This window comes from Symphalangus syndactylus, chromosome 24 (genome assembly GCF_028878055.3).
Source record: "Symphalangus syndactylus isolate Jambi chromosome 24, NHGRI_mSymSyn1-v2.1_pri, whole genome shotgun sequence".
NCBI classification, from domain to species: domain Eukaryota; kingdom Metazoa; phylum Chordata; class Mammalia; order Primates; family Hylobatidae; genus Symphalangus; species Symphalangus syndactylus.
In genome coordinates this window covers 40736500-40763510 of record NC_072446.2, presented here as the reverse complement: position 1 = coordinate 40763510, position 27011 = coordinate 40736500, and the positions used below count along the sequence as shown (strand labels likewise).

Below are 27011 nucleotides of genomic sequence, written 5' to 3'. Positions count from 1 at the left end.
CCATCATGCCTGGCCAATATAACAGATCTTATAGGAAAAATAGGGTTGGGGCAGACCAGTCAAATCTCATGCAGTTTTGTTACCAGAGCACCAACAATATCAGTAATAATCGTAAGTAAAAATTCTAGTGCTAATAATCTCCACTTGCATTTGTAGTCAGTATCATCATTTTTTGAAATTAGTTATTTGCACTCTTAAACCCTGAGGTTATGCTTCTTTCTTTGACATACAGGTCTTTGAAGGCTTTTGCTTCCAATTAGAGACAGTTTTATCAAAATTACTGGTCCAAGGAATAGGAATAAGCGTCTTCATCAGTCACTTTAGGGGATGTATGGAGAGATTCCACTGATTCAGGAAGCTGCCTGACCTGATGCAGACCCAGAGGCCCAATCAAATTTTTTTTTTTTTAAGTGGAGTTGAGGGTGAGATTCCTTTGCAGTGCTTTTTGACTTCAATTCTAAGATAGCTTACTCTGGATTCCTTCAAAACATTGACATGGTTGGGGAAAAATTACCTATGTACCATTCCAGAACATAAGATTTGTTAAGTGCTAGATCCTTTCTTCCTTTTTTTTTTTTTTTTTTTTTAATGAGAATAGACTAGTTATAACCCTTGCTCAAGGACTGACAAACTTCAGAATAATAATCTTGGTTTTACACAGGCCTTTTTTATTGGTCCTCTGTGCCGAATGTGTGGCTTATGGTAGATGTGAGCTCTTCAGTGACATTTCATTTGGGGAACAACTTTTCTCTTTACAGGCCCGAGTGACTAAGGGATGTACCATTGTTAAGCCTTTCAACCTGTCCCAAGGAAAGAAAAGAACATTTGATGAAACAGTTTCTACATATGTGCCCCTTGCACAGCAGGTTGAAGACTTCCATAAACGAACCCCTAACAGATATCATTTGAGAAGCAAGAAGGATGATATTAGTAAGTTTCCTACCAGTGTCACAGTTGGATGGAACCTCTCCTATATTCCCTCTGCTTACATTTTAGGCACAGATTTGTCTTTAGCTGAAATCCTAGTTTTTCAATTAAAGTATGGCATGTGACTATGCAGACAACAAATGTATCGTTCAGAATTTTTCAAACCACCCAGCTATCTGTCTCATACCCATCAACCATCTTGATCCTCCTCATCAATAATTGGCCAAGGGGAATGAATTAAGGTAACCTGAGATGTCATTACACATCCTTAACGGACATTTTTGCCATGTGTCAAAGTGTCACATTGCATTTAGTTACCTATAGAAAATGAAGGCATTTCATTCATTCAAGGCTATGTGCTTTTTATTCAGTGGTCCACCAAAATTTTTACTACTACTAACCAGGCACACTGTGTTAGATGTATAGAGGTAAATAAAATGGACTTGGTGCTACTCAACATCGAGTTTCTAATTCAAGTTTCAAAACTCGACATCAAGTTTCTGACATCAAGTTTCAAAAGCCTTTACCATAATTTGTAGTGACCTATTTATCTCTGTCATTAGAGATAAGTTAATTAGTTCTTTGCATTCTTAAACTGTCATTAGAGATAAATAGGTCACTACAAATTATGGCAAGGGTTTTTTTAGGAGGGAGATGCAAGAGTCAAAGGAGGTGGGAGATAGGGAGAGCATGTCTGAATGTTGAGAAGTCTTGTCAGAGATAAAGAAGCTGAAGGTACAAGAGAGAGAGGAGATAACTAATGGATTAAGTCCCTGAGCAGGCAGGTATTGGAGGGATACTTAGCACAGGTGGAGTGAGTGTTCTTTAAAAGGAGGATGGAAGAGTGGGAGGAATGGGTGCAAATACTGGGAGAGTTTGTAGATTTGGTGGTGAGCAGATGAGTGGATTCTAATTTAATAGTTTCTATCTTTATGGAAATAATTTCTACAAGAAGGAAGATGAAATCTGAAGGGTGGAGGTGGTATTAAATAGTTGTTGGGAGTATAGGGATAGTATTCTGGATAAAGCAGAATGTGGTTGTTTTACCTTTGAGGATCTCTAAATTTTTTATATCCTTGCATAGGCATTTTTTTGAGACAGAGTCTCGTTCTGGCTGTCATCACCCAGGCTGGAGTGCAGTGGTGCGATCTCGACTCACTGCAACGTCCACCTTTTGGGTTCAAGAGATTCTCGTGCCTCAGCTTCCCGAGTAGCTGGGATTACAGGTGTGTGCCACCATGCCCAGCTACTTTTTGTATTTTAAGTAGAGACCAAGTTTTGCTGTGTTGGCCAGGCTGGCCTTGAACTCCTGGCCTCAAGTGATCCTCCCGCCTCAACCTCCCAAAGTGCTGTGATTACAGGTGTGAGCCACTGTGCCTGGCCAAGTACAGCATTTTTAAATATTGTTATTATGTTCTAGTGTCCAAAATGATTTTGTTAGATTTTATAGTATGAAAATAATGAAATATTCTTTATTCTAATGGAAATTTAAATATTAAGCATAACTTTTCAAATAATGTATGACTCAGGGTCTGATATGTCCTGCTTTTAGAATACTAGTCCTGGCAAATGGAAAGAGAAATTACATCATGCAATTTTTATTTAAAACTTTGTACAGTTACAGCTAAATAATGGTTACATGTATCTTTGAAACATGGCTTATTTCTAAAATAGATTTGGTTTTCATCTACCACTGTTATGTGACAAGACCTAAATTGAAAGATTCATTCTATATTAGTTATGAAAATTGACAAGGTTTCACTGGCCAGGTAAATTAATATTTTCAATGAGTGGTGGTGATGTCTTAATATTGATGCTTTAACATAGTTTTTAACTTTCTCCATTTGATTTTCTGTAAGAGGTGGTCTTGATGCTTTTATATTGATTTCATAAAATTGGGAGTTTTCACTTGGTCTTCTTTTGTTTTTTATTTATTTATTTATTTATTTTCCTTCTTGTTTTGCTTTTTAGAGACAGGGTCTTGCTCTGTCACCCAGGCTGGAGTGCAGTGGCATGATCATGGCTCACTTCAGTGTCCAACTCCTGGGCTCAAGCGATCCTCCTGCCTTAGCCTTCCAAGTAATTGGGACTATAGGTGCATGCCACCATGCTCACCTAATTTTTATATTTTCTTAGGAGACAGGGTCTCATTATGTTGCCCAGGCTGGTCTTGAGCTCCTGGCCTCAAGCAATTCTCCTGCTTTGGCCTTCTAAATTGCTAGAATTACAGGTTTGAGCCATTCTGTTCAGGCTTTACTTGGTCTTTAGGAAGGCCTTATGTATATATTTTATATATATATATTTTTTGAGATGGAGTCTTGCTCTGTCGCCCAGGCCGGAGTGCAGTGGTGCTCATTTGGCTCACTTGGCTCACTGCACCTCCGCCTTCCGGGTTCATGCCATTATCCTGCCTCAGCCTCCCGAGTAGCTGAGACTACAGGTGCCTGCCACCACGCCTGGTTAATTTTTTGTATTTTTAATAGAGACGGGATTTCACCGTGTTAGCCAGGTTGGTCTCAATCTCCTGACCTCGTGATCCCCCTGCCTCGGCCTCCCAAAGTGCTGGGATTACAGGCGTGAGCCACTGCGCCTGGCCAGGAAGGCCTTATATCTTAAAGCTGGAATAAGCAAAATTTTTTTGTGTTAATAACAAGCAAAATAATTGGCATTGTCAATAGAAAGTATAGGCCTGGCCAGGCACAGTGGCTTAACGCCTATAATCCCAGCACTTTGGGAGGCTGAGGTGGGTGGATTGCTTGAGCCCAGTAATTCAAGACCAGTCTGGGCAACATAGTGAAACCCTGTCTCTACAAAGAATATAAAAATTAGCTGCGCATGGTGGTGCATGCCTGTAATCCCAGCTGCTTGGAAGGCTGAGGTGGGAAGATCACCTGAGTCCAGGGAGGTTGAATTTGTAGTGAGCCATTATGCCCCTGCACTCTAGCCTGGGCAACAGAGTGAGACCCTGTCTCAAAAACAATGAAAGTCAGTCTAGGCCTGTGCAGTGATAAGGAACCTGTCAGACATGGATGGATTTTCAGCTCAGAAGATGACAGTAGAGTTTACCCAAAGGCTACCTTAGTCATACCCCTCAATAAAAGAGGTATAGGGGAGAAGTAACTGAATGTTGGTTGGTTTGACTGATGTAAGCTGATCTGAGTGTTGTGGGCCCGCCACTCTGTGGTTGGTTTATCCCTCTCTCGGCTACATAGGTGAATCAGCACTTACAAGTAAACTGGGTCTTGCGGAGCTAGATGAACATCTGTCTTCTCTGTTTACAGACCTGTTACCCTCCAAATCTTCTGTGACCAAGATTTGCAGAGACCCACAGACTCCTGTACTGCAAACCAAACACCGTGCACGGCCTGTGACCTGCAAAAGTACAGCAGAGCTGGAGGCTGAGGAGCTCGAGAAACTGCAACAGTAAGTCCCACTGGCAGTATCTGAGGGAGAAAGAGTTCCATGAACCTGCCTACTTTATTTTCAGTTCTGTAAGGGTGACAGTTGCTATTTTTCTTTCTGTAAAAATTTATGGCATTTGAGTAGTAGGCTCTGCAGGCTACACCCCTGCCTATATGATTTAAGGACTATAGTGGGAATATGGAGATGTCCTGGAGTATAAACTGGTAAAAATTGAATCCAGGCTGGGTGTGGTGGCTCACACCTGTAATCCCAGTACCTTGGGAGGCCGAGGCAGGAGGATCACTTGAGTCCAGGAGTTTGAGACCAGCCTGGGCAACATGGTGAAACCCCATCCCTACAAAAAATACAAAAAAAAATTAGCTGGGCATGGTGGCGTGCGTCTGTAGTCCCACCTACTAGGGGGCAGCCTGAACCCAGGAGGTCAATGCTTCAGTGAGCCAAGATCACGCCACTATACTCTAGCTTGGGTGACAAAGCAAGACTGTCTCGCACATACACACACACACACACACACACACACACAATCGAATCCAGAGGTTGGAGTAGAAGAACTTACTTAGGATTTCAGTTAAGGAATGCCCTCTAAGGTTAAGTTAGGTAGATCCCACCCTTTTGTGACTCCCCAAGGGATTGTTACAGCTATTATTAGTGGAGGGAAATGGAAACTTAGTGTGATTCGTAGCATTGGAGTTTATTTCCTGTATCCTTCTTCCGTTCCTTTTTGTGCTTCTTTTGAGGAGGGGGAGCTTCTTCTGTGAAGTGAAGCCTCAATTCTTAAGTGGTAGGGATGTTAGGACTGTCTGATTTATTCGTTCTTCTAGAGGTAAAGATAGTGCTGTAGAGAGTTGAAATTTTACTGTGTGTGACGGGTAATCATTTTTTCTTTTATTCTTTTATTATTTTTTATTTATTTATTTTTTTGAGATGGAGTTTCGCTCTTGTTGCTCAGGCTGGAGTGCAGTGGTGCCTCTCAGTTCACTGCAACCTCCGCCTCCTGGGTTCAAGAGATTCTCCTGCCTCAGCCTCCCTAGTAGCTGGGATTACAGGTGTGCACCACCACGCCTGGCTAATTTTTGTATTTTTAGTAGAGATGGGGTTTCACCATGTTGGCCAGGCTGGTCTTGAACTCCTAACCTCAAATTATCCACTCACCTTGGCTTCCCAAAGTGTTGGGATTACGGGCATGAGCCACCGTGCCTGGCCCGTTGTTTTTTGTTTTTATTTATTTTATTCTGTTGTCCAGTCAATGGGAGCATAATCTTAATGATTACTATTCTTTGTGGTTGGCTTACTTTGTGAAGTTTTCATTTTATTAAAATTTTTTTGTGGTTATTTAAATTTTCACCTTCCAGATACAAATTCAAAGCACGTGAACTTGATCCCAGAATACTTGAAGGTGGGCCCATCTTGCCCAGGAAACCACCTGTGAAACCACCCACCGAGCCTATTGGCTTTGATTTGGAAATTGAGAAAAGAATCCAGGAGCGAGAATCAAAGAAGAAATCAGAGGATGAACACTTTGAATTTCATTCCAGACCTTGCCCTACTAAGATTTTGGAAGATGTTGTGGTAAGGTTGAGGCTATGTGTGCTGGCAGAAGTGTCCTGCTCATGACCAAATATCCACCCATTCACACAAAAGTTTGGGTAGATATTATGAGCAGGGCATCATATTAGGAACTGCAGGTGGTAAAGAGACTTATCGGAAGTGGGTTTTGCTTTTAGTTAACTCAAAGTCTGGTATGGGAGACAATATATGTGTGGATAATAGAAAATGGACAGAAGTGTTCTGAGAGAGATGACAGTTAAAATAGGAATTCAGAGGAGAAAATGGTTTCTTCCAGATAGAAAGTTCAGGGTGTGCTTTGTAGAGAGGCACCATTTGACCTGAGCCTTGACGATGTGTAGTAATAGTTATTGTGTTGCTATTGTTGTCATAATAGCTGACACTTTTACTATGTGCCAGGACTGCTCTAAGCCCTTTTCATATATTAGCCCATTAGTTTTGACAACAACCCCTTTAGGTGGGTTACTTTATCACCTGTTTCAGATGAGGTAACCGAGGCACACAGAGGTTATGTAGTATTCCTAGAGCACTCAGCTAGTACATGGTGGAGCAAGTAAGAGTTCAGACACTCTAGCTACAGAGTCTGTGATCTTAATACCTCATTATATTGCCTCTCCATTACATGGTAGAATTTTGACTTGCAGAAATGCAAATGGACTGGATTGGCAGAACATTCCAGGCAGTAGGAATTACATGATAAAAAGCCTGATGGTGGGAAACAAGAAGCTTCTACTGGGAGCTGTTAGTGGGTCAGTTAAGCTGGAGAAAAGTTTATCAAGAGCCACTGGAAACTTTCAGAGAAGTGGGCTGTAGTTTGATAACAGGCTCACAACCACAATTTTAGAGAAAATGTGCAATCAGGAAGCAAGGCTACAGTCAGAGAATAAGCAATGGAGTTAAGCACCTGCATAAATGCGAAAGTGGCTTTTAGTTACATTTCAGTGCAGATGGGGACCTCACCCGCCGCCACTGGTTTGGATTGCCTGGATTGATGCAGGTCCGGGATAACTCTAGAAGCACTCTGTTTTCCTATCTTCTTTCTTTTTGCTTGCTTTAGAGTCACCATGCTTTTAGGGGAAACTGCACCAATGTATTACCTTTGACTGAGTACCTAGTTTTGTTTATTGTATTTTCTTAGCACTAAATCAGAAGCAACTTGAAGTTATATTTTCCAGGCTTTACAAAAATCATGATTATGCTTAGAAATGGTTCTCCTCCCTGATACCTACTTTTGATTGAGAGCTTTTTGCGTCAGGTCTCTCTTCTGTTCACGATGCTTTTTTTTCCCTGCCATGATGCACATGTACTATATGCCAAGCTCGGTTACAATAAACTTTTAAGAAATCTTCCCCCACCCAAGTGATTAATCTCCAAGGGCTGTGCCTTCTTTGTCTTTACCCATTGAGGAAACAATGTTGTGAATACAAGGGAAAAGTAGGTTACGTGCAAACCTCAGAGTTCTAGAGCCGGAAGGGCTCAACGTTTAGTTTTACATACAAGAAAATGGAGCCCCAGGTAAGAGAAATTATTTCTTCAGGGTTTCTATAACACTCTTTTGGCACCTTGCTTTTTGTTTTTTGTTTTTTTTCAAGATGGAGTTTAGCTCTTGTTGCCCAGGCTGGAGTGCAGTGGTGTGATCTCAGCTCACGGCAACCTCCACCTCCTGGATTTAAGCGATTCTCCTGCCTTAGCCTCCTGAGTAGTTGGGATTACAGGCGCATGCCACCACGCCTGGCTAATTTTTGTATTTATAGTAGAGACGGGGTTTCACCATGTTAGCCCGGCTGGTCTCGAACTCCTGACCTCAGGTGATCCAACCGCCTTGGCCTCCCAGAGTGCTGGGATTACAGGCGTGAGCCACCGTGCCTGGCTGGCACCTTGCTTTTAATAACGTATTTTCCTCCGAGCTTCTCCCCTACCTAAGTTTTTGTTTTTATTTATGTACCACTCTCTCAATTTGTCCTATATCCTTGTACCTTACTTACATACCAATATTATTATTTTAAAAATCAACTCACTTTGTAACCTAACGTAAATTTAAAGGGAACTTTTAAATAAATATGTAAATGGAAAACCAGTACCTTTTGCCACAAATAACACAGCAATAATAGCTAATACTTATATAATGCTTATTACATGCCAGGTCTTTATTCTAAGCTCTTTACATTTATATAATAATGCACTTAATTCTCACAACAACCCTATGAGGTAAGCACTGTAGGTACTTTATCAATCCATTTTACAGTTAGGAAACATAGAGGTTAAATAACTTGCCCAAGATCACAAACTAGTGAGCGGCAGAGCTGGCATACGAATCTTAGGTGATATGATTCCAGGGTCCATGCTGTTATATAAAAATAGAGGTTACCTTTTAAAATAGAAGGTTCTTAGGAAATATGTGCTTATTTAAAAAAAAAAAAAAAAGTCTACACCTCACCTAAGATCCTTTCTCATAGCATCAGTCACACCTGAACTGTTTTTTTTTTTTTTTTTTTTTTTGGAGACAGTCTCACTCTGTTGCCCAGGCTAGAGTGCAGAAGTGTAGTGATGTAATCTCGGCTCACCGCAACCTCTGCTTCCCAGGTTCAAGCAATTCTCATGCCTCAGCCTCCCGAGTAGCTGGGAATACAGGCACACACCACCATGCCCAGCTAAGTTTTGTATTTTTAGTAATGACTGGGTTTCGCCATGTTGCACAGGCTGGTCTTCAGCTCCTGGTCTCAAGCAATCCACCTGCCTTGGCCTCCCAAAGTGCTAGGATAGTAGGTGTGAGCCACCGCACCCAGCTGAACTACATTTTTGAAAACACTGATTAGGAAATTGGTTTGTCAGTTGTGTGTACTCTAGAAATGCTAGGGTGAAGTAGTAAGTAGGGAAGGGTGACCAGAGTTCATTAAGAGTTAGTTGAGATCTTAGAGTAGTTGTGTACCAGGTTATACCTGTGAAAATTCTGTGTAAACAGATCTGCAAAGCACTAGGTAAGGTGTGACCGAATTGACACAATTTGCAGAATGGAAGTGTTTGCCAAATCCAGCTGGTTCTCAGAATCCTCTGGGGCTCTTATTACATAAACAGATTTGTTGGGTACATCACAGAGGGAGCCCAGATAAAGCACTGAGTATGGTGCCTGACACACAGTAAGCAGGGGTATTGTTAATAGTAATTGTCATTTTATTGAGTGCTTACATTGTCCTGAGTACTTTATGTAGATTGTCTTATTTATGTCTGATTACACTTCTAAGAGGTGGAGTCTGTACTTATCCCTATTTTTCAGACAAGGAAATAAACACTGAGAGGTATCTAGTATGCAGAACCAGAATCTGAGCCCATCATCTCCTTAAACACTATATTATTGTACCCTACAATGCTTACTGTTATCATATTTATTTTGGCAAATGAGGTTTCTGAGTTTGATACTGGCTGTTTGCAGGTTTCCCTACTAAAATTTCTAGTGATTTGACTTCAATTCTTGGTTTCTAGAGAAGCATAGCATAGGAAGAGATGTTAGATGTGTTTTCTTCTACCCGCTTCACTTTTCAGAAAGGGAGGTTTTGAAAGGGGTGCAAACCAAAAAGTATGAGACAGGTCTCAATCAATTTGGAAGTTTATTTTGCTAAGGTTAAGGACGCATGCCTGGGAGACAGGTCTGTACCTTTCTCCAAAGATGATTTTGAGGGCTCCATATTTTAAGGGGAAAGGGTGGATAGTGGGGAAAGGGGAAGAGATTTTGAAAAGGTGTGGGTAGATAAGAGGCAAATGGTTGCATTCTTTGTTCACATGTGAGAGGGGGTAGAGGAATAGTTACTTATGCATTCATCTAGTTCAGTGAATCTGCATTTTTACATAAGATAATTAGGGCAGAGGAAGCAATCAGATGTGCATTTCTCAGGTGAGCCAAGGGATGACTTTGAGTTCTGTCCTTTGTCCTGTACCTGCAAAGATAAGCTATCAATTTATATTGTCAGGGTGAAATTCAACAGAACTGTTTTAAGGTGAAGATCTTGGGGCCCCCAAGGAATTTTCAAGTGGGCAAATTGTGAGGGAGGTATGTACCTTTTTCATCTTTGAACGGGAGGCAGGTTTGCCTGTTGAAGTTCCTAGCTTGACTTTTCTCCTTGGCTTACTGATTTTGGGGTCCCAAGGTTTATTCTCCTTTCACAGGGGAATGTAGCTTGCCCATGGAAACATTTAAAAGAGAGTAAGTCGGCCAGGCGTGGTGGCTCACGCCTGTAATCCCAACACTTTTGGAGGCCAAGGTGGGCTGATCACCTGAGGTCAGGAGTTGGAGACCAGCCTGCCCAACATGGTGAAAACCCGTCTCTACTAAATACAAAAAAATTAGCTGGGTGTGGTGGCAGGCCCCTGTACTCCTAGCTACTCGGGAGGCTGAGGCAGGAGAATTGCATGAACCCAGGAGGTGGAGGTTGCAGCGTCCTGAGATTGCACCACTGCACTCCATCCTGGGCAACAGAGTGAGACTGTGTCTCAAAAAAAAAAAAAAAAAGTCTTTGAACTTCTAGTGTTGGACTTTTACAGCAGAATTTAAGAGCCCACCTTCCAGAGCCTGATGCAGCTTGTCTGTCTGATGCTGTTGTTCCCCATCCACATCCCCCCAGTGCTGAAGCTGTTTCGTGTGTCCTTACAGTGTTTCCTGTGCACTTCCACGTGTGGTTGATAAGTGGCAAGGGGACAATAAATAGAGTTGATGAAAGATGGGCTTGGGCAGCAGTGGGCCCAAGTGAGGCAGAAATGAGAAAAGGGCTCCTAGGGCAGAGGTGGAGTGATAAAGCCTTGAGCATGAGGGTGTGAAATGTGAACTTGGTGCTGACCTCTATTGGGCAGCCGGGGCACCACAGAGGTGGATGTGGTGTCAGTGAGACAAGTGAGTAATTTTAGCAGAGATACTTTAGGGATGACTTGGGGAGGCCAGCAGGCTTTTTTTTAAATATATATACTTCCCAAAATAACATTGCTTCAGAGTAGTTTCCTAACTGCCCTGGGACAGGCCTGAGATCCTGTCCCAGGGTACCTGGGGGGCACATCCTGTCTTAGGGAGAGGTATTCACCTCCCCATTCCCATCCTCAGTCCTGGCTGCTTTTCCTAAATGCATCATTTGTCCACCCACATTGCCCCATTCTAACCACATATCACCTCTTTAGAGATACCTTCCTCTTCATTGAGGGAGCATCCCTCTAATAACCGTTAGCTCCATATTCTGCTGGGTTTCTTTAGAGCACTTGTGAAAATTTGGAAGTATTTGATTTGTTACTTCTTCATTGTCTCTTTCCTCCATTAGAATGTGAGCTCCCTGAGAACAGGGACCGTGTATATCTATATTATTCACTCTGTATCCCCAGCCCCTAGTATAGTGACCACCACAGCACAAGCACTCTGATATCGGATAACTGAGTGAGTAATAGTAGAAGCTGACATGCACCTAGACGCTAGGAATTCAAAGATGGTATAAGACACGGCCCTTGTCCTCAAAGCTTTCATAGTCTGGTAGAGCAGATAGATGTGTAAATGAGTAAATACGGTAATATTAACCAACATATGTTCATTGAACAGTTACTACGGGGTCTTCTAGTAGGTGATATGGGAAGACAAAAGAATGCAAATGACAATATTCCAGTCCTCAAGGAGCTTATAATTTAAAAAACTTAAAATAGCAAAAAAAAAAAAAAAAAATCCTTCTTTGTTTCTGTAAACCCAATTTTCTTTTCATTATTTCCAGTCGAGCCCCTGGTTAACTTTGATGGAAGGGGTGATGGGGTGTGAGTGGATGGTTGCTGCAAAGATGATTTTCATAAATCATCTTTTCCTCTCCCCCAACTAATTAAGAGATTGAGCTCACTCATACATATCTACTTCATGGCCTACTTATTAGAGGTTTCCCTTGCTTCTCTTTTAAAATGCAGACATTTCTGTTGGGCGAATGCAGAGAGAGGGAATTATTTTAGAACTAAATGAATCCTCAATTACTTATTTCATTTACTTTATTTTATTAAAAAACCCCGAGGCCTAGAAGGATGTCTGATGTGTTCAAGGTTATACAGATTGGAAGCAGATCTGGGCTGGAACAGACAGACCTCTGGCTTCTTGCTCACTATTTGTCTCTCCTCCACTTGCCCCTGGTGCATTCAAGCAAGATGCTAGTGTCCACATGTCTATAGAAGAGCAGATTTTGTTGTTGTTGCTGTTTTATGTTAAACATCATTTGACAACCCATTTCTTGGAGTTTTGTCACTCTGAATACAAGATCTGCTATATTGGATTTCACTATGCTAATGATTCTAGTATTCTTTAGAAAACATATAAGAAATTTCACAGCAGAATGAGCACTCCCAGTGGTCACCTTGAGAGACTGTAAATCCCTTCCAATGATTGTGATACTGCACAAAGCATTATGGAAAAGCCATGCATCTTGAATCCTGAGATGAGCCTTTTGGATCCCTTCCAGGATGACAAATCGTCACGTGTATTTTAAACATTAATTGCTTTTAGAATCTAGTCTAAGGTTATTTGGAACTAAAACTTCTGAGTAGTCCAAGATAATAGAGGTGGAAACTATTTGTTAAATGAATAGTAAAGATTGAGCAACTGTCTTGCTTGGTCCAGAAAGTGCCTTTGAAAGTCACTCCAAGAAAGACATTCCAAACATGTTTCGAACGGCTGCAGCATTGTTGGGATTAAGGAGAAGGCTCCCAAGGTATCCTCCTAGAGTCCAAGGTATAAATTCTATTACTCATGTGTTCATTCATTCTTACTGCATTCATTCAACAAACATTTACTGAATGCTTTATACTTGCCAAGGTCTATGTTAGGTACTTGGGTCTGATGGAGTAAAATAGTCCCCATCCTCGAAGCACTCAGGCTAGCAGGGGGAAATGAACATCTAAATAAATAAGTGCAATTAAGTTTTGTATGGACTGTGATAAAACCATATACAGTGGGATAAAGGGGTCAGTTCTGTAGGTCCTGGGAGTGGAGAGATCTATTAAAAGGCTTTATAAAAGAGGAAAGGCTTTATAAAAGTGGAGGCTTGAAAAGATGAGTTGGGTGCTTTCAAGCAGCCGGGGCATTTCAGACAGAGAAAGCACAAGCAAAGGTAATGAGATAAGAACCATTTGGGGAGCGACCAGTAGTTCATTGTGGTTGGAACGTGATATGTAAGGAGGGGTGAGAGGTAAGGCGGGAGAGTCAGGAGGGTACCAGATTAATGTTACTACTAAGGAGGCCATGAAGGAGATATTTATGAGTGAGATTCAAGCAAGTGCCTTGTGTTTCATGGCAAGGAATTTGTTATGCTGTTGTACGTAGGCAATAGGAGCCATTAAATAATTAATTTTTTTTTTTGAGACGGAGTCTTGCTCTGTCACCCAGGCTGGAGTGCAGTGGTGCGATCTTGGGTCACTACAAGCTCTGTCTCCTGGGTTCATGCCAGTCTCCTGCCTCAGCCTCCCGAGTAGCTGGGACTACAGGCACCCACCACCATGCCCGGCTAATTTTTTTGTATTTTTAGTAGAGACGGGGTTTCACCATGTTAGCCAGGATGGTCTCGATCTCCTGACCTCGTGATCCACCCACCTCTGCCTCCCAAAGTGCTGGGATTACAGACATGAGCCACTGCACCTGGCCTAAAGAATTTTAAGTCAGGAAGTAATGTGATCAAATGTGTTTTAGAGTAGTAATTTGGACTACATGCAGACAATGAATTGGAGGAATGAGTTGCAGAGCTGAAAGAGTTAGGAGACTAGCAGAATGGCACAGGCAATAGTTGAAGTGGGTCTGGCAGTGAAACTTTAGGGAGGAGCAGAACAGAGAGCTGATGGGGGCAGGATGTGGACATGAGTGTAAGAAGAAATTGCTGAGGTTTTGTTTTGTTCTTAATCGATCTGGCCATACACTTCATTCAAAACAGCAGCCAAGAGATACTATTTTGCAGTTAGGATTAATTGCCAGATTTGTGATAGAATATAAATTCTGTGCGAATCAAAAAATGCTATGGAACAACTCTCTAAAATGTATTAGTTTTAAATTATGTGCACAATATGATACATGTCATTTATTCCACAACGATTTGAAATGTTAGCAGTGCTTTAAAATCATTAAGGAAAAGTCTTCAGGGTAGTTGAATGTGTTGGAATTATGAGATATAAGGCTGGGTGCAGTGGTTCACATCTGTAATCCTCACACTTTGGGAGGCCAAGGCAGGAGGTTGCTTGAGGCCAAGAATTTGAGACCCATCTCTACAAAAAATGATTAGCTGGGCGAAGTGGTGTGCGCCTGTAGTCCCAGCTACTCAGGAGGCTGAGGTGGGAGGATCGCTTGAGCCCAGGAGGCAGAGGTTACAGTGAGCTGAGATTGCCCCATTGCACTCCAGCCTGGGCAACAGGGCGAGACTCTGTCTCCAAACAAACAAATAAAAGGATTATGAGATGTAGAAAATTAAATTTCTCTCTTAATTCACCCTCAAAGAGATATGAGAGTTGACAGTTTGGTGTTCTTTCCCTTTTAGTGTTCTTTTATTTTCTGTGCTTAGATTAATTATATTTTAAAAACTCAAAAATATCATTCTAGGCCACATGCAGTGGCTCACACCGGTAATCCCAGCACTTTGCGAGGCCGAGGCAGGAAGATTGCCTGAGCCCAGGAGTTTGAGACCAGCCTGGGCAACATAGTGAGACCCTGTCTCTACCCAAAGGGGGAAAAAAAGGATTTAATCTTCTCATACAGCTTAGTGGAGATCATTTTGTGATATCTAATTGAGTTGCTTACTCCTTTCAGGGTGTTCCTGAAAAGAAGGTACTTCCAATCACCGTCCCCAAGTCACCAGCCTTTGCATTGAAGAACAGAATTCGAATGCCCACCAAAGAAGATGAGGTGATTCCCTGGGAGTAGGGGGGTTCTTTTTCCTTCTATATAGTCAGTCAATCTAAGCCTTATCATTTATTAATCTTAATGGCATTCAAAGGCAACCACTCTTTTCTGGACTTGTCTTTAAGAATGGGTATGAACATTTGTTCATTTTTTTGTTCCTCCAAGAACAAAGTAATTGGTAAGGGTATGAATTTTCTGCTCTTAGTGATAACTAGTTACAATTTATGGAAACAGTAAGGAGCAGTTAAGCATTGGAGGCTTGTCTGCCGTAGCATTGAAAATCAGCCGCTCTTTGTAACATGGATCAAAAGTTGCACTTTATTTTGCCTTAGATTGTCACTATTCAGTGAGGGACTTTGAAAATTCATACTAAGCAATTACATCCACCTTGTCCTATCTCCATTAACCCAGAGGAGTTGCAAAGGTGACCGTGGTGATGGTTTATGGAATTTTAATACATAAACTGTCATTGATCAGGCCAGTTTCTTGTTACATCTCCCGTTTTATCTATAAATATCCAGAGTTAGGGTAATTTTATAGCAGATTGCAAGCATAAGCCTTTTTATAGGTTCATTTGAAACTAAAATACGCAGTAATCTTGTGTTACCAGCTTGAACCCAAACAACTTGGTCCTATTCTGGGTTTGGCAACCATTAAGTTCTAGTCACATGTTTTAATGAAGTCTAGAGGCTGGGTCAAAGAAGACACTAAGGTATATGCTTGGTTGGGACCGATCTTCTGATGTTCATTTTATTCATAATGTTAGATCTTATTTAGTTTTTACAACATTCCTGTGGAAAACTAGATCTTTTAAGAGTAATTGTGTTAGCCCTTGGTGGGAGATGACTTACCTAAGTCATCATCTTTCTTGGATAGAAAAGGAAGCTAAGACACCTAAGAGGCTGAGTGACTTGTTTTAATTAATGCCACATATTAGTATAATGTCTTCTGACTCCACATTCTGGGGAAGTTGGAGAGAGTGAGGAGTCTTATTTCTAAACTGCAATTTTTTCCCTAGGAAGAGGACGAACCAGTAGTGATAAAAGCTCAACCTGTGCCACATTATGGGGTACCTTTTAAGCCTCAAATCCCAGAGGCAAGAACTGTGGAAATATGCCCTTTCTCCTTTGATTCTCGAGACAAAGAACGTCAGTTACAGAAGGAGAAGAAAATAAAAGAACTGCAGAAAGGGGAGGTAGGTGTTTCCATTTCTGCAAGTAGTATAATACTATTCTTTGATCCCTCAAAGACAGTTTTTTCTGTAGTACTTTTAACTGTAAAATCACTGACTTCTTTTGATCTTTCTAAGAACCCTATAAAATATAAATGGGACAAGTAATTTAAATAATCCTTCTGGCACAAGGAGGTTAAGTGACTTGCCTCTGATTACACTGGTGGTTATAGGCAATATTAGGAGGAAAGCCTAGATTTCCTTTTGAACCCATTATTCTTTCATGCTGCTTTGAAAGCTGTCCTTCCTTATTTTTCAGATTCTTCCAGATATTCTGGAGCAGCTATTGCTTTCCAGCTAGTCTTTATCTTAAATCTCATGTTTTCTTTTCTGTTAGGTGCCCAAGTTCAAGGCACTTCCCTTGCCTCATTTTGACACCATTAACCTGCCAGAGAAGAAGGTAAAGAATGTGACCCAGATTGAACCTTTCTGCTTGGAGACTGACAGAAGAGGTGCTCTGAAGGCACAGACTTGGAAGCACCAGGTAGGGGATGGGGAGAGCAGCCAAAATGTTAATTGCATGGTTGGTTGATTGGATAGGCAGACCCACCACACTGAAATCACCTAGGTTAACATACTAGATTGTTTCAGGGGCTCTCACTGTAAATCAGGGGTCAGCACATTATTTCTGCAAAGGGCCAGATAAAAAATATTTTAGGTTTTGTAGGTTACATATGGTCTCTGTCACATAGTGTCTATGTATGTGTGTGTGTGTGTGTGTGTGTGTGTGTGTGTATGTGTGTATGTATGCATGTATGCACACATTTTTTTTTTTTTGTTGTTGTTGTTTTTTGAGACAGAGTCTTGCTCTGTTGCCCAGGCTGGAGTGCAGTGGTGCGATCTCGGCTCACTGCAAGCTCCGCCCCCTGGGTTCACGCCAGTCTCCTGCCTCAGCCTCCCGAGTAGCTGGGACTACAGGTGCCCGCCACCAAGCCTGGCTAATTTTTTTGTATTTTTAGTAGGGATGGGGTTTCACTGTGTTAGCCAGGATGGTCTCAATTTCCTGACCTTGTGATCAGTCTGCCTCGGCCTCCCGAAGTGCTAGGATTACAGGTGTGAGCCACCACACCCAGCCACGTGTTTTCAACTCTTTTTTTGTTTTGAGACAGAGTGTTGCTCTGTCACCCAGGCTGGAGTGCAGTAGTGCGATCTCGGCTCACTGCAACCTCCGTCTCGCAGGTTCAAGTGATTCTCCCACCTCAGCCTCCCGAGTAGCTGGGATTACAGGCACGCGCCACCACGCCTGGCTAATTTTTGTATTTTTAGTAGAGACAGGGTTTTGCCATGTTGGCCAGGCTGGTCTCAAACTCCTGATCTCAAGTGATCTGCCTGCCTTGGCCTCCCAAAGTGCTGGGATTACAAGCGTGAGCTACTGTGCCCAATCAACTCTTTAAAAATGTAAAAATCATTCTTAGCTCAAGGGCTGTCCTAAAACAGGTTGCAAGCTGGATTTGGCCTGTAGGCCAGAGTTTGCTGACCCCTGCTCTAAGTGATCACCTGGGAATGTCCCCTGCTCCAAGTGATCACCCGGGGAATGTGGGAACCAACAGGCTTTTCTGGAGTCGGGAGTCTCTTTAAGATATTATCTGTTCCATCTATTAGACTCATTCATTGTGTTTATTCCTTTCTGTTGATGCATTGGTAAGAAACAGTATGGGAGAATAGATTATCAATATACAATGCTGTTTTCTCAGCATGATGTGCTATTTGCTCTTTATAAATGACAGGTGATTTAAAACAATTGGTTATTTGCTGATTTAATTGGGTTCTAATTCTGCGTGGCTGGAAAAAATTTCCCCTGAATTTCTAAGTTTATTGGGATTTTTATGTCATCATTAATCTTGGATTCTTTCCAGAAGGAGCTCTGGGCTATTGTTTGTTTGTAGGAATTACCCCTCCTGAAGCCCGAGAGTTGTAATGGCTTACATGACTGAACGTTGGTCCCCTGTTGGTGTGGTTCTCTAGGAAACCTTAGGACTGTTGTCTTGGAAATAGTGAATTTCCCCTTCTCAATGACCAAGACACAAAATGTCTGTGTAGGGCATTTTCTGCAAAGAACAACAACAAAAGCAATTGTTTTAAAAAGCTTTTCAGAAATATAAAAGTACAGTGAATAGTATAATGAATTTTCATGAACCCATCACCTGGTTCTATAGTGATCAAAACATGAAAAGTCTTATTTCATCCCAACTTCTACCCACTTATCTTACGCAGGATACTTCTACCTATATAAGATTACTTTGAAACAAATTCTATGTAACATCCCTTTTCATCCAAAAATACTTCAGTGTATATATTTAAAATATAAAGACTTATAACCACAATAATATTCTCACACTTAAAAAGATTAAAAGTAATCAAATATCTGCACGTTTCTCATAATTTTTTAAACAGTTGAATTGTTAAAATCAATATCCATATATAGGTCTACATAGTGCCTTTGTTTGCTAAATCTCTGAATCTTCTTTCAATCTATAGGCTCCTCTCTTTGCATTTTATTTGTTGAATAAACTGGATTGTTTGTACTGTAGATTTTCCACAATCTGGATTTTGCTGATTGTGTTCCCACACAGTTGTTTAACATGTTCCTCTGTTGCTTGTATTTCCTATAAATGAGTAGTAAGATCTGGAGGCTTGATTCAATTCTGGTTAGATTTTTTTTTTTTTTGGAGGTGGGAAGAATACTTTATAGGTGATACTGTATAGTTCCTAATGAATCATGTGTGAAGGCAGAAAATATCTAGTTGTTTATTTTTGTGATATTAAGATGGGTCTTAAAAGTACCTTTAAAACTTTGTTTTTTTAATTGACAAATAATAGTTGTACATATTCTTGGGGTACATAGTGATGTTTCAATACGTATAATGTGTAATGATCTGATCAGGGTAATTAGCGTGTCCATAATCTCAAACATTTATTGTTTCTTTGTGTTTGGAATCTTTTTTTTTTTAAATTTAAAAGTAAACTTTAGCACACCAACATGGCACATGTATGCATATGTAACAAACCTGCACGTTGTGCACATATACCCTAAAACTTAAAGTATAATTAAAAAAAAATGTGAACATAAACTAAAAAAAAACCGTAAACTTTAATGTCGAAAATGCAAACTTGGGAATCTTAAAAGTATCTTTAAAATACTTTCTAGTTCTCAGTGAGTTCAAATGTTGTCAGACTGATCTGTTCATTGTAAAGTTTGTGTGAGAGATTTTTACTAGGGTTTATATTAAATCTGCTATTTTTATTGATGAAACAGTTCAGACATTAGAACTTAAGTTATTGAGGTATTAAGTTATTGAGGTAGTGGTCATAGAAAGTTGAGGCATTGCTCATCTGACTGACTTTCTCTTTAATAGCTGGAAGAAGAACTGAGACAGCAGAAAGAAGCAGCTTGCTTCAAGGCTCGTCCAAACACCGTCATCTCTCAGGAGCCCTTTGTTCCCAAGAAAGAGAAGAAATCAGTTGCTGGTAGTATCATATGTACTCTGATGGGATTGGGGCAGAATTGTCAGACTTCCCAGTGGGATGCTGGAATTCAATGTGTCAGTACAATGCTGTGTCAACTAGAAGCATTTGACTTTAGCAGATGGTAGCTTTTCTTCCCCTAGACACAGTTTTTTGCCTTTATTGAACCCAGCAGCTATGTTGAGTTGCAGGATGTGTTAGGGCCAGATTCATTTAACATGAACCTTGGCAGAAGCAGCTGGCATTTCAACAACAATGATAGGTTTTCCCCATCCATAGAGAAACAAGTTAATGAGGGAGGGAGAGCCAGTATGGCTTTCTGGAATTCACTCTGAAGCAAACTTTAGATATAAAACATTTGATTCCTTAAACACTGGGCAATGTGCTAGAATACTGGGACTCCACCGGGTGTGGTGGCTCATGCCTATAGTCCCAGCACTTTGGGAGGCCCAGGCAGGAGGATCACTTGAGCCCAGGGATTTGAGACTAGCATGGGCAACATAGCAAGACCCCATCTCTTTCAAAAAAAATCTTTCCAAAAAGGGAAAAAAAGAATATTGGGATCTTTCTCCTATGTCTGCCTCAAAATCAATCACTATATAGTTTTGTGCAAGCTACTTTATCTCTTTGCTTTTTTCCCAATTACACTAGATGATTTCCAGGGGCCCTTTGAACTCTTAAAATTCTAAAACTTTTTGTATGTGGTTTGCTCTACCTTTCTCCCAATGGGGCTTGTTTAGAGCACAGTCTTCCTGTTAATGTGCATGTCTGTGCCACTTGCTCATTCCAGGGGGCGTAGGTTTATGCAAGTCCTGCTTGTGCACCAATATTTTTTCTGTTTCTGTACTTAGAGGGCCTTTCTGGTTCTCTAGTTCAGGAACCTTTTCAGCTGGCTACTGAGAAGAGAGCCAAAGAGCGGCAGGAGCTGGAGAAGAGAATGGCTGAGGTAGAAGCCCAGAAAGCCCAGCAGTTGGAGGAGGCCAGACAACGGGAGGAAGAGCAGAAAAAGGAGGAGCTGGCCAGGCTACGGAGAGAACTGGTAACTGGGAGCATGAGCACTGATGAACACAGACATGCCTCTGTTTTATTTTACCTGTACCTTACCTTGTACCAGACAGGATCTAAGGTAGCCCACAAGGCTGTACCAAAGACAACGAGTGAAAGGGGGAATTGCACAAACGGAGGGTGGTGATGAAGTTGAGTTGTGAATGAAGCTAACGATGTGTACATTGTGATCTAAGTAGCAGCTGTAATTTTGGCCCTTTTTAGGAACCAACCTGTCAGTTACAAAACTCTCAGTGTTCATGAGACATAAGACAGTTGTTCAAAAAATACATTTATCCCTTTGATAGTGAATTTTTAGACAGAATTTCTTCCAGAAGTTTTCATAAGGAGGACAACATGTGGTATAACCATGATGCCTTTCCTAGGACTGTTTTTTATTTATTTGTTTATTTTATTTATGTAACTTATTATTTCCTCTGGGGTTAAGAAGCACCACTGAGTTTTGTAATTAGACAAGAATACATAGGGAAGGACATGGGAATTAAATGGCAACTGTATTTTTGTTTTAATACTTGGCTCAAACTCCTTGGAGTTATAGTGTTCGTCGCTCCAGGTAATCCTCCACTAACATAATTATTTAGATATTGGTTATCCAAAAAGAAGCCTGAACTCCACATTAAGGACCACTCTGCTAGGAGGGCAGCAAGTTGTGTTAACTGTGTTAATGAGGAAGCAGACAGTTTTAGTGGAACTTCATATGATAAATAAAAAAGGGTCATGGGGAGATGTTGGTAAAAGGTTACTTAGTTACAGTTAGATGGGAGGAGTAAATTTCAAGAGATCTATCATATAACAAGGTGACTGTAGTTAATGACATATTGTATTCTTGAAAACTGTAAAGAAAGTGGATGTTATGTGCTCACACTACAATGTTAATTAGCATCTTGCTAATTAACAAATGCATTATCTCACATAGTAACCATTCCGTAATGTATGTCTACTTTAAAACATCAGCGGTACACAATAAAAATATACAGTGTTATCTGTCAATTAAAAAGAAAGAAGGCCAGGAATGGTGGCTCACACCTGTAATCCCAGCACTTTGGGAGGCCCAGGTGGGTGGATCACTTGAGGTCAGGAGTTGGAGACCAGCCTGGCCAAAATGGCGAAACTCCGTCTCTACTAAAAATACAAAAATTAGCCGGGTGTGGTGGCATGCACCTGTAATCCCAGCTACTCGGGAGGCTGAGGCAGGAGAATTGCTTGAACCTGGGAGGCCCAGGTTGCAGTGAGCCGATTGTGCCACTGCAGTCCAGCCTGGGGGTGACAGAGCGAGACTGTCTCAAAAAAAAAAAAAAAAAAAAAGAAAGAAAAATGTGTAAGTTGTTGAGGTTTTGTCTAAAAGTGCTATACTACAGCTGGGTGTGGCAGCTCACACCTGTAATCCTCACACTTTGGGAGGCCAAGGTGGGAGGATTGCATAAGCCCAGGAGTTCAAGAAAAGCGTGGGCAACATAGCAAAGTCTCATCTCTATTTTAATAAATAAAATGCTAGACTAGCAGTTGAAACAGCTATTGGCATAGGTGATTATGCCCATAGGAGGGTTCCACGGACACACTATTCAGGAGACCAGCCTCTTGGCAAAATCTAAACTACCATTTGCTGAGTGAATGAGAAAATAGTATAATCCCCACTCTATATACACTCATACAATCAGCCTTTTTCCCTGGCTTCAACTTTGATTTTTCTTTAGCACTTGGTACCTGCCTCTTGTGTTTGTCCCCATTATAGAACTATTTCTTGCAGCAATTCTCAACATAACCGATGGCACCATTCTAAAGCACAATTCAGTCAATGCTGGTTAACTCTCTACTAATCTGGCTTGATTTAGGATTGATTTTAGACTACCCTAAAGGATGGATGGGACCATGCCTTCTTTAGCCACCCTTCCTGGTATGGTTGTTGTGTTTTGTTTTTGCTTTTTCCCCAGGATTCAGGCTTTTGGTGAATATTATAGTCAGTAAACTTAAGACTGTACTCCAGGAAATTCTTAGTTTGTAACTTCTCTGCTATACTTGAGTACAGCCCTATTATACCCTAGTAAATCACACAGGACATAGATCTGGCATCTTTAGTGAAAGCTAAGGGACTTGAGGAGACTGTGTGGCCTAAAGGAAAGCTGGGGGACCCAATAGAGACCTGAATAGAAACCTTTCGGGCTCCAAAGCACATGTACTTTTCCATCATACCGTGTTGCCCCCCAGGCCCCACTCCCCACACCTGAAACTAGTGACGGGGATCTGTAAAACTCTACAAACATTTTCTCAAAAAGAAAAAAATAAAAGCAATTATAAGCATAGTTCTCTGACATCCCTCTCACTGGTAACTTTATTAACTTTATTTTCCTTACTTTGCAGGTGCATAAGGCAAATCCAATACGCAAGTACCAGGGTCTGGAGATAAAGTCAAGTGACCAGCCTCTGACTGTGCCCGTATCTCCCAAATTCTCCACTCGATTCCACTGCTAAACTCAGCTGTGAGCTGCGGATACCGCCCAGCAATGGGACCTGCTCTTAACCTCAAACCTGGGACCATCTTGCTTTGTCATTGGGCATGGAGAGAACCCATTTCTCCAGACTTTTACCTACCCATGCCTGAGAAAGCATACTTGACAACTGTGGACTCCAGTTTTGTTGAGAATTGTTTTCTTACATTATTACTAAGGCTAATAATGAGATGTAACTTATGAATGTCTGGATTAGACTCCATGTAGTTACTTCCTTTAAACCATCAGCCGGCCTTTTATATGGGTCTTCACTCTGATTAGAATTTAGTCTCTGTGTCAGCACAGTGTAATCTCTATTGCTATTGCCCCCTACCACTCTCACCCTCTCCCCACTTTTTTTTTAAAATTTTAACCAGAAAATAAAGATAGTTAAATCCTAAGATAGAGATTAAGTCATGGTTTAAATGAGGAACAATCAGTAAATCAGATTCTGTCCTCTTCTCTGCGTACAGTGAATTTATAGTTAAGGATCCCTTTGCTGTGAGGGTAGAAAACCTCACCAACTGCACCAGTGAGGAAGAAGACTGCATGGGTTCATGGGGAGCCTCACAGCAGTCACGCAGCAGGCTCTGGGGTGGGGCTGCCGTTAAGGCACGTTCTCTCCTTATTGGTGCTGATAACAACAGGGAACAGTGCAGTGTGCATTTTAAGACCTGGCCTGGAATAAATACGTTTTGTCTTTCCCTCCCTGATTGTGTTATTTGATGTTTTTAAATCTGTTAAGCCCCTTTGGAGGTCACATCTTATTTGGGAAATGGGTAGTTTGAGAGGTGGGTCCAGGAACTTTTTTTTTTTTTTTGAGACGGAGTCTCGCTCTGTCACCCAGGCTGGAGTGCAGTGGCGCAATCTCTGCTCACTGCAAGCTCTGCCTCCTGGGTTCACGCCGTTCTCCTGCCTCAGCCTCCCGAGTAGCTGGGATTACAGGCGCCCCGCCATCATTCCCGGCTAATTTTTTTTTTTTTTTTTTGTACTTTTAGTAGAGACAGGGTTTCACCGTGTTAGCCAGGGTGGTCTCTATCTCCTGACCTCGTGATCCACCCACCTCAGCCTCTCAAAGTGCTGGGATTACAGGCGTGAGCCACCACGCCTGGCCCAGGAAAGTACTTTGTAATTTTTTTCTGTCTTATGTCAGAATATCTCCATGTTCTGTTAACTGTCTCTCAGTAACCACTTAATCATGTATGTTATGCCTTCGCACAGACTACCTTCTTCCCTAAAGACTCAGCTCAAGTTAAATTTTTTTTTTTGAGATGGAGTCTCGCTCTGTCACCTAGGCTGGAGAGCAGTGGCACGATCTCTGCTCACTGCAGCCTCCCGCCTCCCGGGTTCAAACGATTTTGCCTCAGCCTCCCAAGTAGCTGGGATTACAGGTGCGTGCCACCATGCTCGGCTAATTTTTCTATTTTTAGTAGAGACGGGGTTTCACCATGTTGGCCAGGCTGATCTCCAACTCCTGACCTCAAGTGATCCACCCGCCTTGGCCTCCCAAAGTGCTGGGATTACAGGTGTGAGCCACGGCGCCCAGCCAAAGTTAAATCTTTTTTAGAAATCTTTCCTTGACCTCTGACCTCCTCAGGCAAAGATGGTCACTTCCTTCTTTGTGACTCCCAAATGTTTCTTTTTTTTTGAGACAGAGTTTCGCTCTGTCGCCCAGGCTGGAGTGCAGTGGCGTGATCTTGGCTCACTGCAAGCTCCGCCTCTCAGGTTCACGCCATTCTCTTGCCTCAGCCTCCCGAGTAGCTGGGACTACAGGCGCCCGCGACCACACCCGGCTAATTTTTTGTGTTTTTAGTAGAGACGGGGTTTCACTCTGTTAGCCAGGATGGTCTCGATCTCCTGACCTCGTGATCCTCCTGCCTCGGCCTCCTAAAGTGCTGGGATTATAGGCATGAGCCACCGCACCCGGCTGTGGCTCCTAAATGTTTCTTGTGTACATCTCGAGTAGAGCAGTTATACTATATCTGAGTTACATGAACTTGTTCACAAATTAATAGAGATACAGATATGTAAGTTCCTTGAAGATAAGAATTGCCATAGCCATCTCTGTTTATTGTGGCTGGCACAGAATTGGCTTAGGTCCATGTTAAACAATATATTTCCTTTTAGAATTCACATCATTTTTGAGTATCAACTCTATCATTCATTGCGTGTGCTAGGAGATAAAAAAGCATCTGGGTTCTGCCCAGGCTAGTCCTAGGTACCATATATGACCTGAAACTTATTTTATATTCATTTTTTTATTCAATGAGCATTTATGAATCTCTTATATACAAGTCATTGTAGTCCCAGCATTAATTGACAAAGCAAGATGGTGTTTCTGACAGTATGATTTGCAGATCCTGGTCCTCCTGAACCCCCATAAACTGATGCGTGAAGAGTGGAGAATGAAGGGGTGTCCTGGAACCAATTCTCCGCGGATATTGAGGGATGACTGTATACCTTAGCACTGTTCTTGTCTCTGGGAATACGGCAATGAACAGAAAAAAAGACCTTGCTTCATGGAGCTCACATTTTAGTAGGAGAGATAGACAGTAAGCAAATAATTTAAGCTCTTGTGTAAGGTGACAGATGTGCTGACTGCTATGTGAGTAGATGGGTTGGGAGTCGGGGGCATGTGAAATTGTAATTGGGAAGGTGAGGAGGTTCTCGGCTGTTGTCCAGGTGAGAGCTGACAGTGACTTGTATTAGGGTGGTTGCAGTGGCAGAGAGGAGAAGTGGTTGGTTTCTGAATGTGGTTTAAAGTTGTAACTAACAAGACTTCCTAACAGATTGGATTTGGAGAGTGAAAGAAAGGTGGGCACCTTTCTTATAGAGGGCACCCAGGTGTCAGCCCCAAACAGAGACAGGGTCCTTCCCTTGTACTGTGAGAAATCCAGTTCTACCCTAGTCCTTTTATTTCTTGTGGGTTCACAGCAGCATTCATTTTTTTTCTGGTTACCTCTTGTTTTTTTCCACTTCTGCTTATCTCTTGATCTCTGTGTCTGTCCTATGTAGATTTTCTCTCTGCTGGTATCAGCATTTCTCCTCTATCACTATCATTCATGTATTTCCATCTGAAATCATTTTTTCATATACCTTGTCTGGTTTTGTTCGTTGTTGTTTCAGGCAGGGGAATAAATCTGGCCCTCAGATTGAGGGTTTTGGGAGTGTTACTGAGAATTATGGATGTGAGGGATCCTTCTGCCCCATTTGCTCCATTCTGTATAATCCCCTGTGTAAACTCATGTCAGTGGTAATAAGTGACAGTCTGTTAGAGGCCACAAAGAGGAGTTACATTACTTTAGAGAAAGTAGCTTAACATTGAGATATCAACATTCAGTGCCTCTTGCTTCCCAAAATTTCTCAGTTTCCCAGGGGCAATCTTTTCCTCCACCACATGGTCTCTTGCCTAGTACTGAGCCCTCTTTTTCTGGACCACCTCACGTCACCTTCATTTTTCTAGCACACTCTCCCATTTTTCCCAGAAACTCAAACTTTCTGCTTGCGTTTTACAGAAAAATTATTTTATTCATCCCTTCAGGCCATGTGCTAATAGGAGCATCATCTTTCCACACTCAGGTCACTCAGGAATTTTCCTAAAGAACATGTCCTGAGATAAGAATTTACTGAATTTTAAGAATTTAGCTGCTACTTTTTGCTTGCCTTTTTTTTTTTTTTTTTTTTTTTTTTGGAAGATCTCGCTCTGTCACCCAGGCTGGAGTGCAGTGGCACTATCTTGGCTCACTGCAACCTCTGCCTCCCAGGTTCAAGCGATTCTCCTGCCTCAGCCTCTGGTGTAGCTAGGATTACAGGCACATGCCACCACACCCAGCTAATTTTTGTATTTTTAGTAGAGACAGGATTTCGCCATTTTGTCCAGGCTGGTCTCGAGCTCCTGACCTCAAGGGACCTGCCCACCTCAGCCTCCCAAAGTGCTGGGATTACAGGTGTGAGCCACCACGCCTGG

At 41.7% G+C, this 27011-nt stretch overlaps 1 protein-coding gene across 8 annotated transcripts in view; it reads left to right on the top strand.

Moving 5' to 3' along the window:
* Positions 1-23752, top strand: part of TPX2 (TPX2 microtubule nucleation factor) — a 64084-nt gene extending 40332 nt beyond the window's left edge. For 4 of the 8 annotated variants that reach the window (XM_055266297.2, XM_063633723.1, XM_063633721.1 and 1 more), the window contains 9 exons: positions 759-930; positions 4209-4350; positions 5703-5919; positions 14705-14800; positions 15816-15992; positions 16366-16512; positions 19385-19496; positions 20345-20532; positions 22917-23752. In XM_055266297.2, the coding sequence (XP_055122272.2) occupies positions 759-930; positions 4209-4350; positions 5703-5919; positions 14705-14800; positions 15816-15992; positions 16366-16512; positions 19385-19496; positions 20345-20532; positions 22917-23027 (1362 nt within the window). In that variant the 3' untranslated portion in view covers positions 23028-23752. Of the gene's footprint in view, positions 1-758; positions 931-2898; positions 3007-4208; positions 4351-5702; positions 5920-14704; positions 14801-15815; positions 15993-16365; positions 16513-19384; positions 19497-20344; positions 20533-22916 lie in introns of all 8 variants that reach the window. The other 4 variants (XM_063633725.1, XM_055266298.2, XM_063633724.1 and 1 more) reach the window with 2 other exon arrangements.
* Positions 23753-27011: the final 3259 nt, after the last annotated feature.